At 35.8% G+C, this 17,297-nt stretch overlaps 1 protein-coding gene across 1 annotated transcript in view; it reads right to left on the bottom strand.

The window, feature by feature from the left end:
• The window catches only part of Col24a1 (collagen type XXIV alpha 1 chain), a 305,980-nt gene that overhangs the window by 200,114 nt on the left and 88,569 nt on the right, over positions 1-17,297 (bottom strand). The window contains exons 15-19 of the mRNA XM_042685239.1: positions 15,140-15,193; positions 15,018-15,062; positions 14,719-14,772; positions 13,897-13,950; positions 7,988-8,041 (exon numbers count right to left, since the gene is read on the bottom strand). Of these exons, the coding sequence (XP_042541173.1) occupies positions 7,988-8,041; positions 13,897-13,950; positions 14,719-14,772; positions 15,018-15,062; positions 15,140-15,193 (261 nt within the window). The remainder of the gene's footprint in view (positions 1-7,987; positions 8,042-13,896; positions 13,951-14,718; positions 14,773-15,017; positions 15,063-15,139; positions 15,194-17,297) is intronic.

The raw sequence follows: 17,297 nt of genomic DNA, 5'->3' as shown, positions 1-17,297 counted from the left end.
TACTGTAATATCCCCTTTCAGAAAAAAAGCAAGTATAGAGTCTTAATGCACTCCAGCACAAAAAGTCTCACAGGTCACTTTGCACCCTGGGAGGAAAATATCCTATACATAGGACAACTTATCTATACTGAATACCATGTTATGCTGAATGCTTTCAGTGGACTCGAACCAGGTCATATTATCATCATCCCTATCACTTAAGCACTCAGTGTAGTAGACACTATGGTATTGGATGCCAGGACATGAAAAGATGCCATATAGTTTATGGTAAGCTCTAATAAGAATAACAGCTGCTACCCCCAGGATTCTGGAGTAAGTCCATGATATCTGCTATAGAAAATATGATCTTGGAATAGCAATTCTTTGTATTACTAGATACTGGTAGAGGAAAAATCTTGGCTGTGAGACATCAAGTACCTAGAACCTCTTATTACAACACGACTTCTGTTGGCACTGCTAAGTCATAATTTGAAGTGGTCCCAGACAGTACATCACAAGATCGAAATGCCATAATTATGATTGATCCCAAATATACATCAGAGAGTACAAGTTACATGAGAAGAAAACCAATGTCAACTATCAGAGTTATAATTCCTTTTGTCTAAGACATTATGGGTGAGAGTGGGAAGATAGGTTCTAGATAGCTTTCCAGAGGAAGAAGAAAAGCTTTGGTGGATAGTGGGTCAACTTGGTAAGTTGAAAACATACAGCAACTATAAAACAAGTGTAATCGGGCATAGCTTGAGTTACACTAAAGAGGCAAATACCATTTAATAGATATATCTGTGAGCAGTGTGCCAGATAATCATCGTTTTTTATTGTGGAAAAGGAATCAAAAGAGAGGATACATATATTTGGGAGAAGAATAGCATAGCCATCCCGTCAAAGGTCTGGGAAAGAAAGGTAGAGAAGAAAGGAAACAGGGATCTATATGAGATAAACTTATGGAATATATAATGGGAAGAGGTGAAAAGTGTGGAGAATTTTTATCACACATTAATCCCTACCAGAAAACATACAAAAATTTTTTTGAGTGAGCAGGGATGACAGTAGCTCACACCTATAATCCTAGCTACTAAGAAGGCTGAGATCTAAAGATCTCAATTCTAAGCCAGTCAGGGCAGGAAAATCTGTGAGACATTGACCTCTCATTAACCACCCAAAAGCTGGACACAGAGGTGTGGTTCATGTGATGGAGAGCTAGCCTTGAGAAAAAAAAAAGCTCAAGGACATTGTCCAGAACCTGAGTTCAAGCCTCAGTAGTGACACACCCATACCCCCGCCCTGCCAAAAAAAATTCAGGCATACAGAATGCTTTGGCTAATTAATGTGAGCCAGCTTTCTTCACTGGCTGCCCTTAGACTAGAATGAGTCTCATGAGCATGAAGTAGATATAGCAAATAACAGGCTATGCATGGGTCTACTAGGTGAACTATCACTTATCAAGGCTGATATAACTACTGTTGATATAGCTGAAAATCCAAATTATCAGCAATGGAGGTGACACATTCCCCAGTGGTACATCATTCCTCAAGGAGATCAACAGGGTACTCGGTGGCAAAGCTGTTACTGAGCCCATTCTCACTTCATAGAGGTAGACATCTATTTGGGGTATTTACATTTCCTGACTTTAGAGCTCGGACCCCACTATCAGAAAATATGGGACAAACAGAAACTATCACTTAGTTCTATATAGAGAACTACAGTTTTGGTTGGTTTTTTTTTGGGGGGGGGGTCTGGTCTTGGGGCCTGAACTCTGGGCCTGGGCGCTGTCCTTCAGCTCTTCAGCTCAAGACTAGCAGTCTACCACTTGAGCCACAGAGCCACTTCCAGCTTTTTTTTTTGCTTTTTGCTTATGTGGTGCTGAGGAATCGAACCCAGGGCCTCATGCATGCAAGACAAGCACACTACCACTAAGCCACCTTCCCAGCCCCAGAACTACAGTTTTGATCACAATAAAATGAACCAGAAATTATTACCAAAATTAAAACCCATGGAAATGTAAAAGTGCTTGTTTATACAACTCAGTAGTGAAAAGAAAAATGCAAGCCAAAAATACCTAAAAATGATGATAAAAAATACTTTAGATGAGAATATTTAAATTGATGATTAGAAAAAAAGGTCATAACCTTTAATTGTTTTATGAATAAAAGTTAAAGAATGAAGTAATTAGATTAGATCAGGAACAAGGTAAGGATGTTTCTTTTACCTATTTCTGTTTAACATCATATTGTAAGTCTTGTGTAATGTAATATGAAAAGAAAATGTGCAGAGTTTAGAAAGAAGAAATGAACTGTCTGTTCACAGATGGCATAATTGACTATACAGAAAATTAGGAAACAAATGACAAAAATGTTTTGGAACTAGTATATAATTATAGTAAGTTTGCATGCATCCATGGCTAGTCACATTCCTATGTGCCAGGCAATAGCAAGTGAAATTTAAAATTAAAAATCATTACTATTTACATTAGTAGCAAAAGGGGAGGAAGAAGGAAAAGAGAAAGGAGAGAAGGAGGGAAGGCAGGGGCATAGGGAAGAAGGGAGGGAGGGAGGGAGGGAGGGAGGAAGGAAGGAAGGAAGGAAGGAAGGAAGGAAGGAAGGAAGGAAGGAAGGAAGGAAGGAAGGAAGGAAGGAAGGAAAGACGGCAGGCAGGCCCTAGTAAGTACAAGATGTGTATAAGTAAACTCACATAATTTTGTTGAAAGAAATCAAAGAGAGGAACCAAATGAGACAAAGATGTTCTGTGTCTTTGAATAGGAAGATTTAATTCTGTTAAGCTGTCAGTTCTTCCCAATTTGCTCTACAGATTCAATGCAATCTCAATTAAAAAATCCCATTATTTGTGGATATCAGCAAACTGATTCAAATCTTTATATGGGGAGGGGAAAAAAAACCCAAACAGCCATTAAAATATTGAGGACAGAAAACAAAATGGGAGAATTTACACTTCCTGACTTCAAGACTTACCATAAAGCTGTGATATCAAGACAATAGGTGTGGGCAAAAGAATGACAACTACAAATGAATGACAATGGTCAAGATGCCCTGTGTTCATACACTACTCTGTTAATGCAACTCCTTTGTATAACTACTCCAAGATAATTTTAAAAAATAATAGACAACTAGGAAAAATGGAACAGAGAGCCTAGAAATTGGTCTACACAGATGTACTCAACTGTCTGTAATAAAGGAATAAAGTCAATCCAATGGGGGGGGGGGGGAACAGTTTTTCAAAAAATAATGCTAGCCGGGCGCCGGTGGCTCATGCCTGTAATCCTAGCTACTCGGGAGGCTGAGATCTGAGGATCGTAGTTCAAAGCCAGCCCGGGCAGGAGAGACCGTGAGACTCCTATCTCCAATAAACCACCAGAAAACCAGAAGTGGCGCTGTAGCTCAAGTGGTAGAGCGCTCGCCTTGAGCTGAAGAGCTGAGGGACAGCGCCCAGGCCCAGAGTTCAAGCCCCATGACCGACCAAAAAAAAAAAAAAAATGCTAGAACAACTGGACATTTTCATTTATTAAAAAATTGAATCTAAACACAGACCTTAAATCTTTCACAAAAAATAACTTAAATATCCAGTGAAAAACTAAAAATCCTAGAAGATCACAGGATTTAAAAAACCTTACAATAGTTTTGGATATGGCAATGACTTTTGAGAAACATTAAAAGCAAAATACATGTAAGTAATAATTGATTAGTTAGAATTCATGAAACTTATGGTCTACAAAAGAAGTATTAAGAGAATAATAAGACAAACTCCAGCCTAGCAGGTATTGCAGAAAACATATGCATAGGAAAATGTCTTCCACATTTTGTGTCATCGTGAGTAATGAAAATTAAATAATAATGGGATATCATTGCCCATCAACTTAATGCTCAAAACTGAGAATACAGAAAACATAAAACGCTGGTAAGAATGGAGTACAATAAGAACTCATCCATTCATTTTTGCTGAAAAGTGAAGTAACGTAATCTCTTAGAAGACAGTTTAGTGGTTTCTTCCAAAACTAAACATACTTATAATCCAGAGACTGTATTTCTTTGTTTCTACTTAAAGAAGTTGGAAACTTACATTCACATAAAAGTCTGTGCAGGGATGTTTATTGCAGTTTTTATTCATAATTTCCTCAACTTGGAAACAACTATGGTGTCCTTTAGATGAATGACAAACTGTGTATAACTAGAGAACAGAATGTAAGTCAGCAATAAAATGAAGCATTTATTTAATTTATAAGTTGAAGCCAGTAAAATATGCTGACAATATTTCAATGAAGCTAGATAGATTGATGTTGAGGTTCAAAAATAAGAACTCAAATACCAAGTTCTGCCAAGAAAACACTGAAAAAAAGAAAAATGAAAAGGACTTAACAGCCTTTCCAGACATTAAAACATGCCATAAAACACTTCTCTTATTAAAACAATGTGGTACTTGTGTATGACCAGACAACCATTCAAATAGAATAGAAATGTATATAACATATTAGCAAAATATATAATTTGTTCACTGAAAACTCCCTTCCACCCCCATTTAGTCTATGTTGTCAGTTAATGTCTTTTCTCCCACAGGTTTCTCCACATGTTCTTGGGACTCTGTTTCAGGTTCAAATTCACCCTGGTCTGTAAGAGCCACCTAGGTCTCCTCTTTCTGTTTCAGATCCTGAACAAACCACATCAACTGAGGAGTTTCCTAGCAAACCATGTCTTTCTTTAATCACATGATATTGGAAACATTTATACAACGCTATCTCTGTGCCATGTCACCCTGAAGAAAGTGGTAACAATGAGTTTCCAAAGTAACTAAACCACATAATCAATTCCCAGACACATAATGCAATGATGTTTTGACTTCTGAAGCATTATATCTTACCAGGTTAAAAACACTTCCATTCTATTGGACAAAGGTCCTTCTGCCATAATAGAGAAAAACTAATTGTGTCAGTTCTTTATGGTTGCTGTGAATCACACATGGGCACCCATTCCCAAGATTTAATACTGTTTGGATCAGTCGTGTACAATCTAATTTTTTGTCTTGTGTTGGGTTCTTCAGAAGATAATGATGCCCAATACAGGCTGAAAAGTCACAGTTCAATAGCTATTTATTGTCAATAATTAAGTTACATTTGTCTAAACCAGTTCTTTCTCTACTCCCAAGCCCAGGTGGAAAGATATCATCAAGCTGTTCATAGATAACTAAAATAATCATAAACCACCTCACAGCTTTGCTCATTCTCTGATTACCACACAATAGCCAAAGAAACCTTCTAAGAGTATAAATCAGATAAGCACAAGCTACTGCTTAAAGCCTCTGATGGCTTCTATTACACAGCTACAATCCAAACTCCTCATTATCTTCTGAAAAGGCCTAGGTAATAAATGTCCTGTGTACTTTTCCAACTTCACTATGTATCACTTTCATTCTCCCATTTGTATCACTTTCCTTTCATTCCTCCATTTATGTTGGCCAGGCCTTTTTTTTTCTTCCATGCTCCTGCCTATAGAAATAGTGGTTGTGATGGCAGCTAATATTTATTGAGTGCTTCCTATTATCCAGACACTCAATTGTTTTACATGCATTAATATATATGATATAGCAACTTCATGAGAAGGGTGCTATAAATAATCCCATTGGATAGATTTTGAGCTTAATTTGCTCAAAATTCTTGATTTAGATTCAGAAGGCATTAACTCTAAAATAACTTAGTTTTAGATGTTAGTTTGAATAATGAGCAGGTTGCAAATTTTCCAATGGGAAAATTTAATACAAGTAAAGAGGAGACATGGATACAGTTCGACAAGATTAGGAATCAGGATGTTTAAAATTATCAGTGTGTAGAAATCAAAGACATTGAGGTAGTGTTTTAGATGCAAGCGGCAAACATAAAATTTCAAAAGAAATGAAAAAAAACTTGAAAGATCAAGCATGAAGTGTAAACATGGCTCATACATCCCATAACAGAATAGAATGAGTCAAAACCGTAGTGGCAGTAAGCGGGCAAGGTAGGCCTTCCCAGGGTGTCTGTCACCAGTAGCTGCTGTTAGAATGACCCACAGCCATACTGAGAACCTGAAGATAACAAAAGTTAAATTCTGTGTCCTCAGAATGAGAAGACAGGTAAATACTATATTTTCTAGAAGAAAATTCATTACATAATGAAGTTAGAAAAATGATTAAAAATGAAAGAAGATAAGCTATCACAAAGAGGTAAACTTTAATAATCTGAAAACTGTATTGCTCAACACAATTTCTCACAATTATATTAATATTCTGCTATGTTTTATTTCTTATTCTCCATCCAGAAAACTGGGTACAAAGTAATTTCTTTTAATTGTTGTGTGTGTGTGTGTGTGTGTGTGTGTGTGTGTGTGTGTGTGTGTGTGTGTGTGTGTGTGTGTAGGTACTGGCTCTTGAACTCAGGGCCTGAGTGCTCTCCCTGTGCTTCTTTCCTTAATGCTATCACTCTATTACCTGAACAACAGCTCCTTTTTTTTTTTTTGCTTTTTGGTGGTTAATTGGAGACAAGTCTCACAGACTTCCTTGCCTGGGCTGCCTTTGAACTGTGATCCTCAGATCTCAGCCTCCTGAGTAGTGAGGATTACAGCTGTGAACCATCAGCACCTGGCCAGAATGTATTCTTAAATTAAAAATAATTAAGAACAGTAATTTAGTGTGGAGTAGCAGACTTACAGACTTATAAACTTATAGACTGCTGGCAGAAAGAACTTATTAGTTTTGCACTCTCTTAGAAATGCTCTATTACTCCACAACTGGAATAGTAGATTCATTTATTCTGAAGTGAAATTATGCTCTCAGCTTTACTGTTACAGCTACTACTATGAATTGACATGTATGTTTATTTACATGTGTGCATACATGAATATATTTTTTATGTGTTTTTCTGAAATCAGAGTGAGCTTAAGAAGCATCATCTTCCGTAGTGCAATTTTCACTCATGGCATGATTCCAACAAACAAACAAGATCCACATTTTACCTTAGAAACTTAACGTCAATGTAGACTCTCAGAAAAGAGAGTTGCTCCCAATTAAGTATGAAAGTAAAGTCAGAATTTTCAGGGCTATACAAACAAATTTGACATGTGTGGTAAAGATGTTTTTATTTATTCTAGAATATGAGAGTCAATGATATATACATATACTCAAAACTGAAAGAATTTTATAGTAATAAGTCAGTTGAGTTTATATCTCCAAATTTGATTTCAACCTTAAGGTATGTAGTAGAAATAATTCATCTATGACCTAAGCAGGATGAAAATGTGGATAGTCCAGGCAAAGAAATCTTAAATAACATGACAACACAAATAGGAAATCTACACCTGATTCCTTATGAAGGGTCATAGCCAAAACACAGGCTCATTGAAAATATTGTGTAAGTGTAGGTGGAATAATTCAATTTCATGATTAGATTTTGTTTTTGGTGCCAGTCAGAAGCTTGCGCTAAAGGCCGAGGTACAGTCTTTGAGCTATCTTGTGGTCAAGACTAGTGTTCTATCACTTTGAACACAGCTCCTTTTCCAGCTTTTCAGTCATTAATTGGAGACAAGAGTCTCAGGGACATTCCTGTTTGGGCTGACTTTGAATAATACACAATCCTCAGATCTCATCCTCCTGTGTCACTAGGATTATAGGTATGAGCTAGCAGTGCCAGCTCATGGTTAGATTTTATTCCTATTTCCCATTATATCTCATTGTTTATATGTAAATATGTAAATTCCAAAATCTGAAGAAAAAAATAAAAGCACAAGCCTGACACTATTCTTGTTTTGTGCATTTCAGATAAAGGATACTCAATTTTTCTGTTTCTTTAGGACCATAGATGGAAAAAAATTTTTAGTCCAAACTGTATACACATATAAATGTTAAAGAGAATCTTTCTCAGGTCTGCTGTGAAGGAACAGATTTTACCAATCAAGTTTAATTGCCCCTCTTTTTGATAATGAATTTATTATCTTTCCATCCATTTTTTTACCTCTGGTCCTGGAGGGCCAGGTGGTCCTTGGGATCCTGGGTCACCTGGTTGGCCCTAAAGGGGGAAGGGAATAAAAGTATAAACATTGACTTAATAAATATAATTAAAAGCAGAAATAGGCATGTGGCAAACAAAAAGTATGTATACCCCAAGGGTAAAATCAGGTTTTAGAGATTAAGTTGTAGCCATCATCATTTTCAAACCTATTTAAATAAAATGTGTTCTGAAACAATATTTATTTACTGTTGTTAGAAATTCAAACACATTAGTAGTGTGCTCAAATCAAAAAATAAATGACAGTGTGTTTCCCAGAGATGGGTCAATAAAGGTTAACTCAACAAAGTAGGGAATTTTAGACAGGTCCTGCCACATAGAAAGTAGTTATAAAGATTAATCAAATCTACAAATCATGAATCTTTTTCCCCCCACCTTTGCTCCTCCATCGGCTCATATCTGAAGTTTCCATTTTATTGTGATCTTTTTATTTGTGTTATTTTATATGTTTTAAAATATTCTTATATATTTATCATTTTTGAGGATTTTTCAGAAGCCAATTCCTGAGATTTATAATAAATTGTGATAGACTATAGAGGAAAGACAAATAGGTATAATGCCTGAATCAGAAAAGACTAGCAATGTTCTACGATGTGAAAGAAATTGTAGAACTAGGAAAGAGATATGAAAAACAATTGATTACTTCCCTTCTATTAAACTTCTATATGAGCTTCTAATTTGCTTTAAATAGGTCGAGATATCATCAAATTTTAAGATACCATATTTCCCCCAAATTGAAGCACTGTTATCCCCCCCCCCTCCCCCCCCCCCAGTTCTCAGAGTTAAGGTACTGACACAAAAATGAAGACAATACAAATAGTGAAATAGATTCTAGAAAAAGTGGCGCTAAGCTCATTGAAGTCTCCATTTACAATTAACAAGAACAAAAACTTATACAACATATACAACAGAGTCAGTACATGATGACTCAAACTCTAAAAATGAGACACTGCACCTACCTTTAGATAGACTGGGGGTTCTCACTGAGGCCCCCTAGTGGCAAATTCCAACTAAGACGCTAACTACAAAGAAACGTCCTAGATTTTTGTTTTTAGATAAAACTGATTAATAACCAAAAAAAATTAAACTATGAAATCATTTTATTCACCAATGAGAATAATTCTCTCTTTTGTAAAAATTTATTTGCAAGTTTTCTATGGATGTAAAACTTCCTTTATAATAACTGAGCTTTCTCTCTTTTTTTAATTGTCAAGGTAATGTACAGAGGGGTTTCAGTTACATGAGTTTCCCCTTCCCTCAATTTTCTCCTACTTTCATGCTCCTTCCAACACCCTCAAGTTGTACAGATCATTTCCAACATATTGCCTTGTGTATATTGCTGTTGCATGAATGGATCAAGAAAATGTGGTGTATATCTATCTATATCTATATATGAATTCTATGACTCCTTCAGAAAGAATGATATCACCCCATTTGTAAGGAAATGGAAAGACTTGGAAAGAATCATGTTAAGTGAAGTAAGCCAGACCCAAAGAAACACAGGTCCCATGATTTCCCTTATTTGCAATAATTAATATACACCTAGGACAAATTTACAGATGAGCAGAACAGCTCAATAGCTATGCACATATGACCATGTAAGATGATTCTAAGAAAAATGAACTCTAAGACTTGCACATAAGAGTTTTTTCTTCGTTGTTGTTTAATGTACTATGTGATTTTTTGTTTCTTTTGTATGTTCTTTCCTCTAAGGTGTATCCTCTGTTGTTACTGTATTTGATTTGGTAACCTGGTATTATATATACATTTAGTTGAATAAGGGAAGGGAAGGGGATCAACAGAATAACTGAGCTTTCAAGTAACTTACAGAATAGAAAACTCTTAAGTGAATCCTCTAGATAACAGAAACTTCTTGCTTAAAGTAAAAAGAAAATAATAATTGCCTTTTTTTCTTTCTGTCAGAAAGGAGGAGCATTTGCTAGTAATTTCAGAGTACTAGTTTGCTCTGTGCTCTCGATACTTGCAAAACAAAGCTTCTCTGACTCAGAATGCACAAAATGTCCAGGTCAGGTCATTCCTATATCTGGAAAATATTTTTCCATATTACAATATATTTGGAAAATATTCTTTCATTTGCGTATAATGTCACTAACATCAAAATCTTAAGATGAGGGAAAAGCAAAACTAGAACATATGGAGTAGGAAAGATCTCTGACTCTCTTTTTCCATGGCAGTAACAAAATGTTTAGTAGGCACTAACTTGTTAGAGTGTTGGAGATTATTTATTAATATGGTAAGTGATTCTGCATAAGCAATTTTTCATCAAATAAAAGTCTCCTTCCCTAATTAGAAAAGGTCTTCAGGTGAAATTTCCTTTGTATTAATAATATACAAATGAAAAAGGAAAGAGACAATACAAGATTATCTCACTAATATTAATTCCTGAGCCTCTAACCTGTCAGAGGAAATACTTTTGCTCAACACAAATTCTTTCTAAGGGTGTGATACAATAACAAAAAGATCAGTAATCTCTCTACCAATGAGATTCCTTCTGACCTTAAAATTACAGTAGAATAGAAAGATATAAAATGACTAAGCAAATGACTCATTCTCATCATTGCTGGCTCTCTGCACTGAAAGAATTTCATTAGCATTTCTTGTGATTACTTGTGAGTCTTAATTGTCTTAATTCGCATAAGAAATTATATGCCATAATGATTAAATACCCAAGAATAGAACTGATCAACTACTGGAGGTGAGACTAGAATCTAAATCTTTCTCTCTCAGACAAGTAATGTTATAACCTTCTATAAAAATATTATCACTCCCTCCCCCACAGTATAACCCCTGCTTTCACTATATTTGATGTCGGTGTAATTTGTGGAGGAGATGGGGAAAAACAAGTCATTTAAGGATACAGGTGGACCCATTGCAACAATGAGAAGTACAAGCTGTCATGTCGAAAACCAACTCTACAATTTTGGTGCGGGGGGGGGGGGAGAATTGGATGAGGGAGTGGGGGGAGGCTGGGAAGGGATGTGAAGGGTAAACAAAGGAGGAGGCTGCAATGCTTGATAAGAAATGTACTCATTATCTTGCCCATATAATTGTTACCCCTCTGTACAGTATGTTCACAAGAAATAAAAATTAAAAAAATATTATCACTATAAATTGAATCAGAGAATAAGAAACTTTAAGTGGTTTGCTTAATTTAAGTATATTTGATTCTAGTTTTCTCAAATTAACAGCAAAGCATAAGTGAATAATGAGCTCTTTTACTACTTGATATTAGGCTTATATACTATAACATATTGTTTCCTCTAATGATTATCAAATTGTAAAAATGAAAAAATAAATATTAAAAAATATTAAAATTATTTTGCCAATCACTGTATATATCAAAAGTTTCTATTATGTGGTTTAGAATCATCCTTGAAAACATAGGGTTTCTTAGTTATCTTCATGATCTATTCTCATGCTGTATTTATGGGGATCAGAGACTGTGAAATTTAACTTCAGGACATAGCTGCTTGGGCTAACTTCCATTCATCTAGGGCAAATAAACAAGTAAAAGCAAAGACTGCCCTCAAATACATCCATGCTCTAATATTTAAAGTGAAATAATTGTAGACAAGATATGGAATTACCTAAGATGTCCCTCACTGGACAAATGGATCAAGAAAATGTGCTATATATACACAATGGGGTTCTGTGTTTCCACCAGAAGGAATGATATTGACCCATTCATCAGGAAATGGAAAGACTTGGAAACAATTATATTAAGTGAAGTAAGACAGACCCAAAGACATAGGTTGTATGGTTTCCTTCATTTGTCATAATTAAAATGTGCCTATAAATCTACTAGTAAACATAATGGATGGTAAATACAAAAATATCACACTTGGACATGATATATTAAACAGGACTCTAAACATTCACACAGTCAGACCAAAGAAGGATATTCTTAGGTGAGGATCACAAAGGCTCAATGCATATGCTCATATAAAATGATGTTCCTGGGCTGGGAAGGTGGCTCAGTGGTAGAGTGCTTGCCTTGCATGCATGAAGCCCTGGGTTCGATTCCTCAGTGCCACATAAGCAGAAAAAGCCAGAAGTGGTGCTGTAGCCCAAGTGGTAGAGTGCTAGCCTTGAGCTGAAGAGGTGAGGGGTCATAGGGCCCAGAGTTCAGGCCCCATGACCAATAAAAATATATTTAAAAATGATATTTCTATTTCCAAGAAATGGAAACCAGAAGTTTTTTATTTTACCTTTTGTGGTTTTTTTGTTTTTGTTTTTATTTTTGCTTTCCCCCTTTTGTCACTGTTTTTTGAATTCTGTACTTTTTGTCTTGTATGTAAGTTAATTTGTTTGGGGGAGAGGTAGGGGAAGTATAAAAATAGTGGAAAAAAGGATGAAGTAATTCAGCTGTGATACTCATTAGACACTATGTTGAAAATGAACTGTACAATTTGGTGATGGAATCTAGAGGGAAAAAACTGAGAGAAAATGAAGGAAAAGGTGACACTTTAACAGAAATGTACTCATCACTTGACTATGTAACTGTGACCCCTGTGTACATCACCCTTACAATAAAAATAAATTAAACAATAATGTGAAATAAGGGGTTGGAGGCATGGTCTCAGTTGGCATAGTGTTAGCCAGTGAGCAAAAGTGGCAGTACTGAGTTCAGGTGCAGGTCTTGGATGAAAAACAAAGAAGAAAGAAAAGTAAAATTAAATAAGACTATATTATGTTAAAGATTCTTTATAATTCAATGATCATAGGTTTTTTTCTCTCTTAGTGATGGTAGTGCTTGTATTTGTCTCAGTCTAGATGAATAATCCCTAAATTTGTTCTTTTGATTAGTTTAAAATACTGCCACTATTAAAAGTCACAAAGAATGGCTACATAAAGCGCTTCTTGAGATGTAAAAGCAAACAATTCTGAGATGAGAGGGAGGATTTAAAGGTAGCACAATAAATCTCTGGGAAATGATTTTTAATGTATATTTGAACTCTTGTTTTCTCTATAATCACACCATCTTTTGAAAGCTTTAATCAATATTAAAATCCTAAAATTAATGTTAAACTTACAACTTGAAGTGTCCAGAAGTGTGAGGTATATAATTACCTGGGTTTTCCTGGGTGTCCATGGACTATCTATGACTGGGCAACTTGCATAACAATCTGTGTCTTAATATCTTTAAATGTACAAAATAAGACCAGCAATAGTACTAACTTCATAGATGTTTAATCTTTAGAATACTGCCTAGTACTTGGAAAATCCTCAATAAATATTAGCTATAGTAGTTATTACCATTTTATAATTCAGAGATAGATTTTCAACTCATGCTTTAGTGATTTTATTTAAACTATCATAATGATTAAGTAATTTTAGTTTTATATGGGGAAGAGTTATATTAACTACCATATAGGGTATAGTTTTCTTTTGACCAGCTGATGCCCAAGGGAATTAGAAGATTTATATGTCCATAGAGTATGACATAGTCTCATTTTTCCTTCAGAATGCCTCCTTCATGATACTGATACTTGGAAAAATTTAAAAATTCATTAAGGTGCCTTGTGTTTTCCAGCTTAAAAGCCCATTGTTTCATTTAAATTTAAATATTATCTGTAATAGACTATTGGGAGGAATAACAAAACTAAAATCTTTAAGGCACAAAGAAACATGGTTTTGCTTAGGATAACAGATGGCCCCATAGTTGGAGGAATGTGCAGTGAAAACATGAGAGATGAGCTGTAGTTTAAAATTGTGAAAGAACAAGACTGGTGGGCTTCTATCTTACTTCTTATGGCCGCCTAGGAATTATAAAAACCTATGCAGTGACATACATTCTGTTAACCAGAAAGAACAAAGCTGAAGTTCAAACCTACTGAGGGTCCTGGCTTTCCTCTTATTCCTGGTGGTCCTGGCAAACCAACAGTGCCCTAAAAGAAGAGAGCACACAGGGAACAAAAGCTATTATACCACAAAAAGGCAAATACACCTCTACTTGCAAATTACTGCAGACATTTACAAGAATGTTCTAAAGAATTTGAGAAAAACTTGTTTTAAAGAAGAATTCAAACAAAATACCTTGTTAAAATAAGTACTTTGCCACATACCAATGGCTCAGACCTCTCATTCATTTATTCAGGTGGCAGAAATCTGAGTATTGAAGTGTGAAGGCAACCCAGTATAAAAATCCATGAGACTATTGCCAGTTGACCAGCAAAAAGCTCCAAATGCAACTGTGGTTCAAATGATACATCACAAGCCTTGAGCAAAAAAGCTGAAGGGATAGTACCCAGGCCCTGAGTTCAAACTGCACTACTAGTGTGCACACACATATATACACACACATGCATGCACACACACTCAAATACACACTCTTTTGAATTTATCCATATTTATCTAAAATTAAAAGTATAGCTGGGCTTCGGTGGCTCATGCCTGTAATGCTAGCTACTCAGGAGGCTGAGATCTGAGGATTGCACTTCAAAGCCAGCCAGGGCAGGATAGTCTGTGAGACTCTTATCTCCAATAAACCACTCAGAAAACCAGAAGTGGTGCAGTGGCTCAAGTGGTAGAACGGTAGCTTGGAGCTGAAGAGCTGAAGGCTAGCATTCAGGCCTAGAGTTCAAGCCTCACGACTGACAATAAATAAATTAATTAATTAATAAGGTAATTAATTCAATTAAAAGTATAAATGTTACCTTGTCTCCAGGATACCCTGGTTCTCCTGCTTCTCCTAGAATGCCTTGTTCACCCTGGAGAGAACAATTTCATATAAAGATACATACATGTTTTAAATCTGGCTTTATTACAGGAAAGTCAGTATTAATAGTGCAAGAGATTACTTTTCTTTACTTCCTACTACTAAAAATTAATACAACTCATCACACAAATTAGACTCTATAAACAAAAACAAACTAGTTTTTTAAACTTCTATTAACTTGAAAGATAAAATAAATAGGATAAAACATTTCTATGATAAAGTTAATATTTAAATCACCTTATCACCTTTGATTCCTGTTGGTCCCTTACTCCCTGAGAGGCCCTAAAAAAGAAAAGTAGTATGTTGTGATATCCTGGAGAAATTAAAGGGAAATACCCAATATGCAAATAGAATTATACCATTGGGCCAGGAATTCCAGAAGGTCCAACTGGTCCTGATGGGCCAACACTGCCCTGAAAGTATTAAGAAACATATCATTAATCATTCCCTAGGATTAGAAAGAGGCTGTGATAAAAAATTAATTAATGAATGAACTCAGAGCAGTTCATCTTGCTAAGATTCCACATGTGTCTTTCTTGTTTCACAAGTTCCTCTCCACATTTTTAAGTAATGCCAATCTTTGAAATGTCAATCAATCCATGTTCTATCATTAAGATTTGCTTATACTGGTTTTGTTCCCTACTTTGAGTTCCTATGTTAACTTTCCCAGACTTTCATCATGCACTGGTTTTCCAAATGGCTAACATCTCATGAAATATTGTAGTGCCAGTCTTCCAGGAAGCAGTTAATAAATACTTCAATTTTATGGTAGGAAGTAAGATCACTTTATTCAAAATTGAACAGAATGGTGTCTCCAATGAGAGGTGAAATGAGGCCCTAGGGAAACAGTTGAGAGAGGCTATGTCATCTTGGACTCGGGGCCTCTGTGTGAGGCCAGGACCTAAGGCAAGGATGTCCTATCCTCTAATTGTGGACAGACCCTGGGAGGTGATGGGGTCAGCTTGTCAGGATTTATGGAATTCTTCCTCCCCAGTGTACATGACTTGCCTTGGGTTTTTATTTCACCCTTTATTTAGCCAGTATTTATTGTGCTGCTACTATGTGCCAGGCATTGCACTGATTTGGTTTTATATGATTTGAAATTTGGAGAAGGAAAAATTTACTATGGTTTGGAGGAATAAACTGAATAGCAAGCAAAAAGTTCTACTCCTTTGTGCTTATCTGATTTATTCATCATGAAATGATACTTTTCAAGCATAATAGGTACCAGACATTGTAATTGTGTTAAAGAAACAAAGATGAAAAAGACAATCTCTATTGTTAGGGTTTCAATTTAATGCTCCAATGCCTGGAAAATAGAACTACCACTATAATCTCCTACAAATCAAGATATAGAAAATATTCCTTTAGCTTTGAGAAAAGAAAAGAGAAAAAAAGCTCAGTGCCCTGAGTTCAAAACCCAGGACTGAGCTCCAAGATAGGGACACAAATATCTTTTTTCTTTCTTGCTATTGTTTCTAACGTATTTATGGTGTACCATGTGATTTTTTTGCTTCTTTGTATGTTCCTCCCCCACGGTATAACCCCTGTTTTCACTGTATTTGATGTCGGTACCCTGCATTTTGTATATACATTTCTCTAATTCAGGGACAGGAAGGGAAAAAACAAAATGCTTAAATAAGGATACAGGTTGACCTATTGTAACAATGAGAGGTACAAGACACTATGTTGAAAACAAACTTAACAACTTCAGCAGGGAGTGGGGGGTAGTTGTGGGGGTAGGAGGGAAGGGATGGTAAGGGGCAAACAAAGGAGGAGGCAACAATGCTCGATAGGAAATGTACTCATTACTTTGCTCATGTAACCGTAACCCCTCTGTACAGCATTTTTGCAATATAAAACATAAAACAAAGCAAAACCCAGGACTGGTAAACACACACATATACACACATACACACAAATATGGAGAATGTCACCCCTTTGTAGTAGAAGTTAAGTTTCTTAGGCTTAGCATCCTAGGTCCTCTCTATTTAGCACCCATCACCACTGCCAGCCCTCATCCCTTGAATTTCACTCCTACCCAGCATTTCTATATTTCTCTTTCCCCCAAATCATACACACTAGCTATAGTGGGTTGCTTTCCACTCTTCCCTTGCCACATGCTCTGAGCTTTGAAGATAGGGTTATTCGTGCCAGAATGTCCTTCTACTGCACCGCTTGGAGACCATGCACCACACTTTCTCCCTGCTTCCTAATCTGTGCATTCTGTATGAACAGCAGCATTCACTTCATTCATTCTTCATTTCCTAGTTTCACACAATAACTTATATATAATAAATTTTGAAACAGAGCATGGAATAAATACTCATGGAATTATCTTACAGAAACAAAATTTAAAACTGCAAATCCTAAAGTTCCATCTTCTATAAACTGAAAACATCTATAACAGTCCACATTTATATAATGCAAATTTAATCATGGAAACTATGACATCTTTACTTGTGGCTAAGTCTAAAGTCTGTGAAATATAGTCCCAACAAGTTTAATCCTGAAATA

Source organism: Dipodomys spectabilis, unplaced genomic scaffold (assembly GCF_019054845.1).
Source record: "Dipodomys spectabilis isolate Male_0828 unplaced genomic scaffold, ASM1905484v1 ptg000002l, whole genome shotgun sequence".
Lineage (NCBI taxonomy): Eukaryota > Metazoa > Chordata > Mammalia > Rodentia > Heteromyidae > Dipodomys > Dipodomys spectabilis.
Note: the sequence above shows the minus strand (reverse complement) of the source record. Positions and strands in the feature narration are given on the sequence as shown.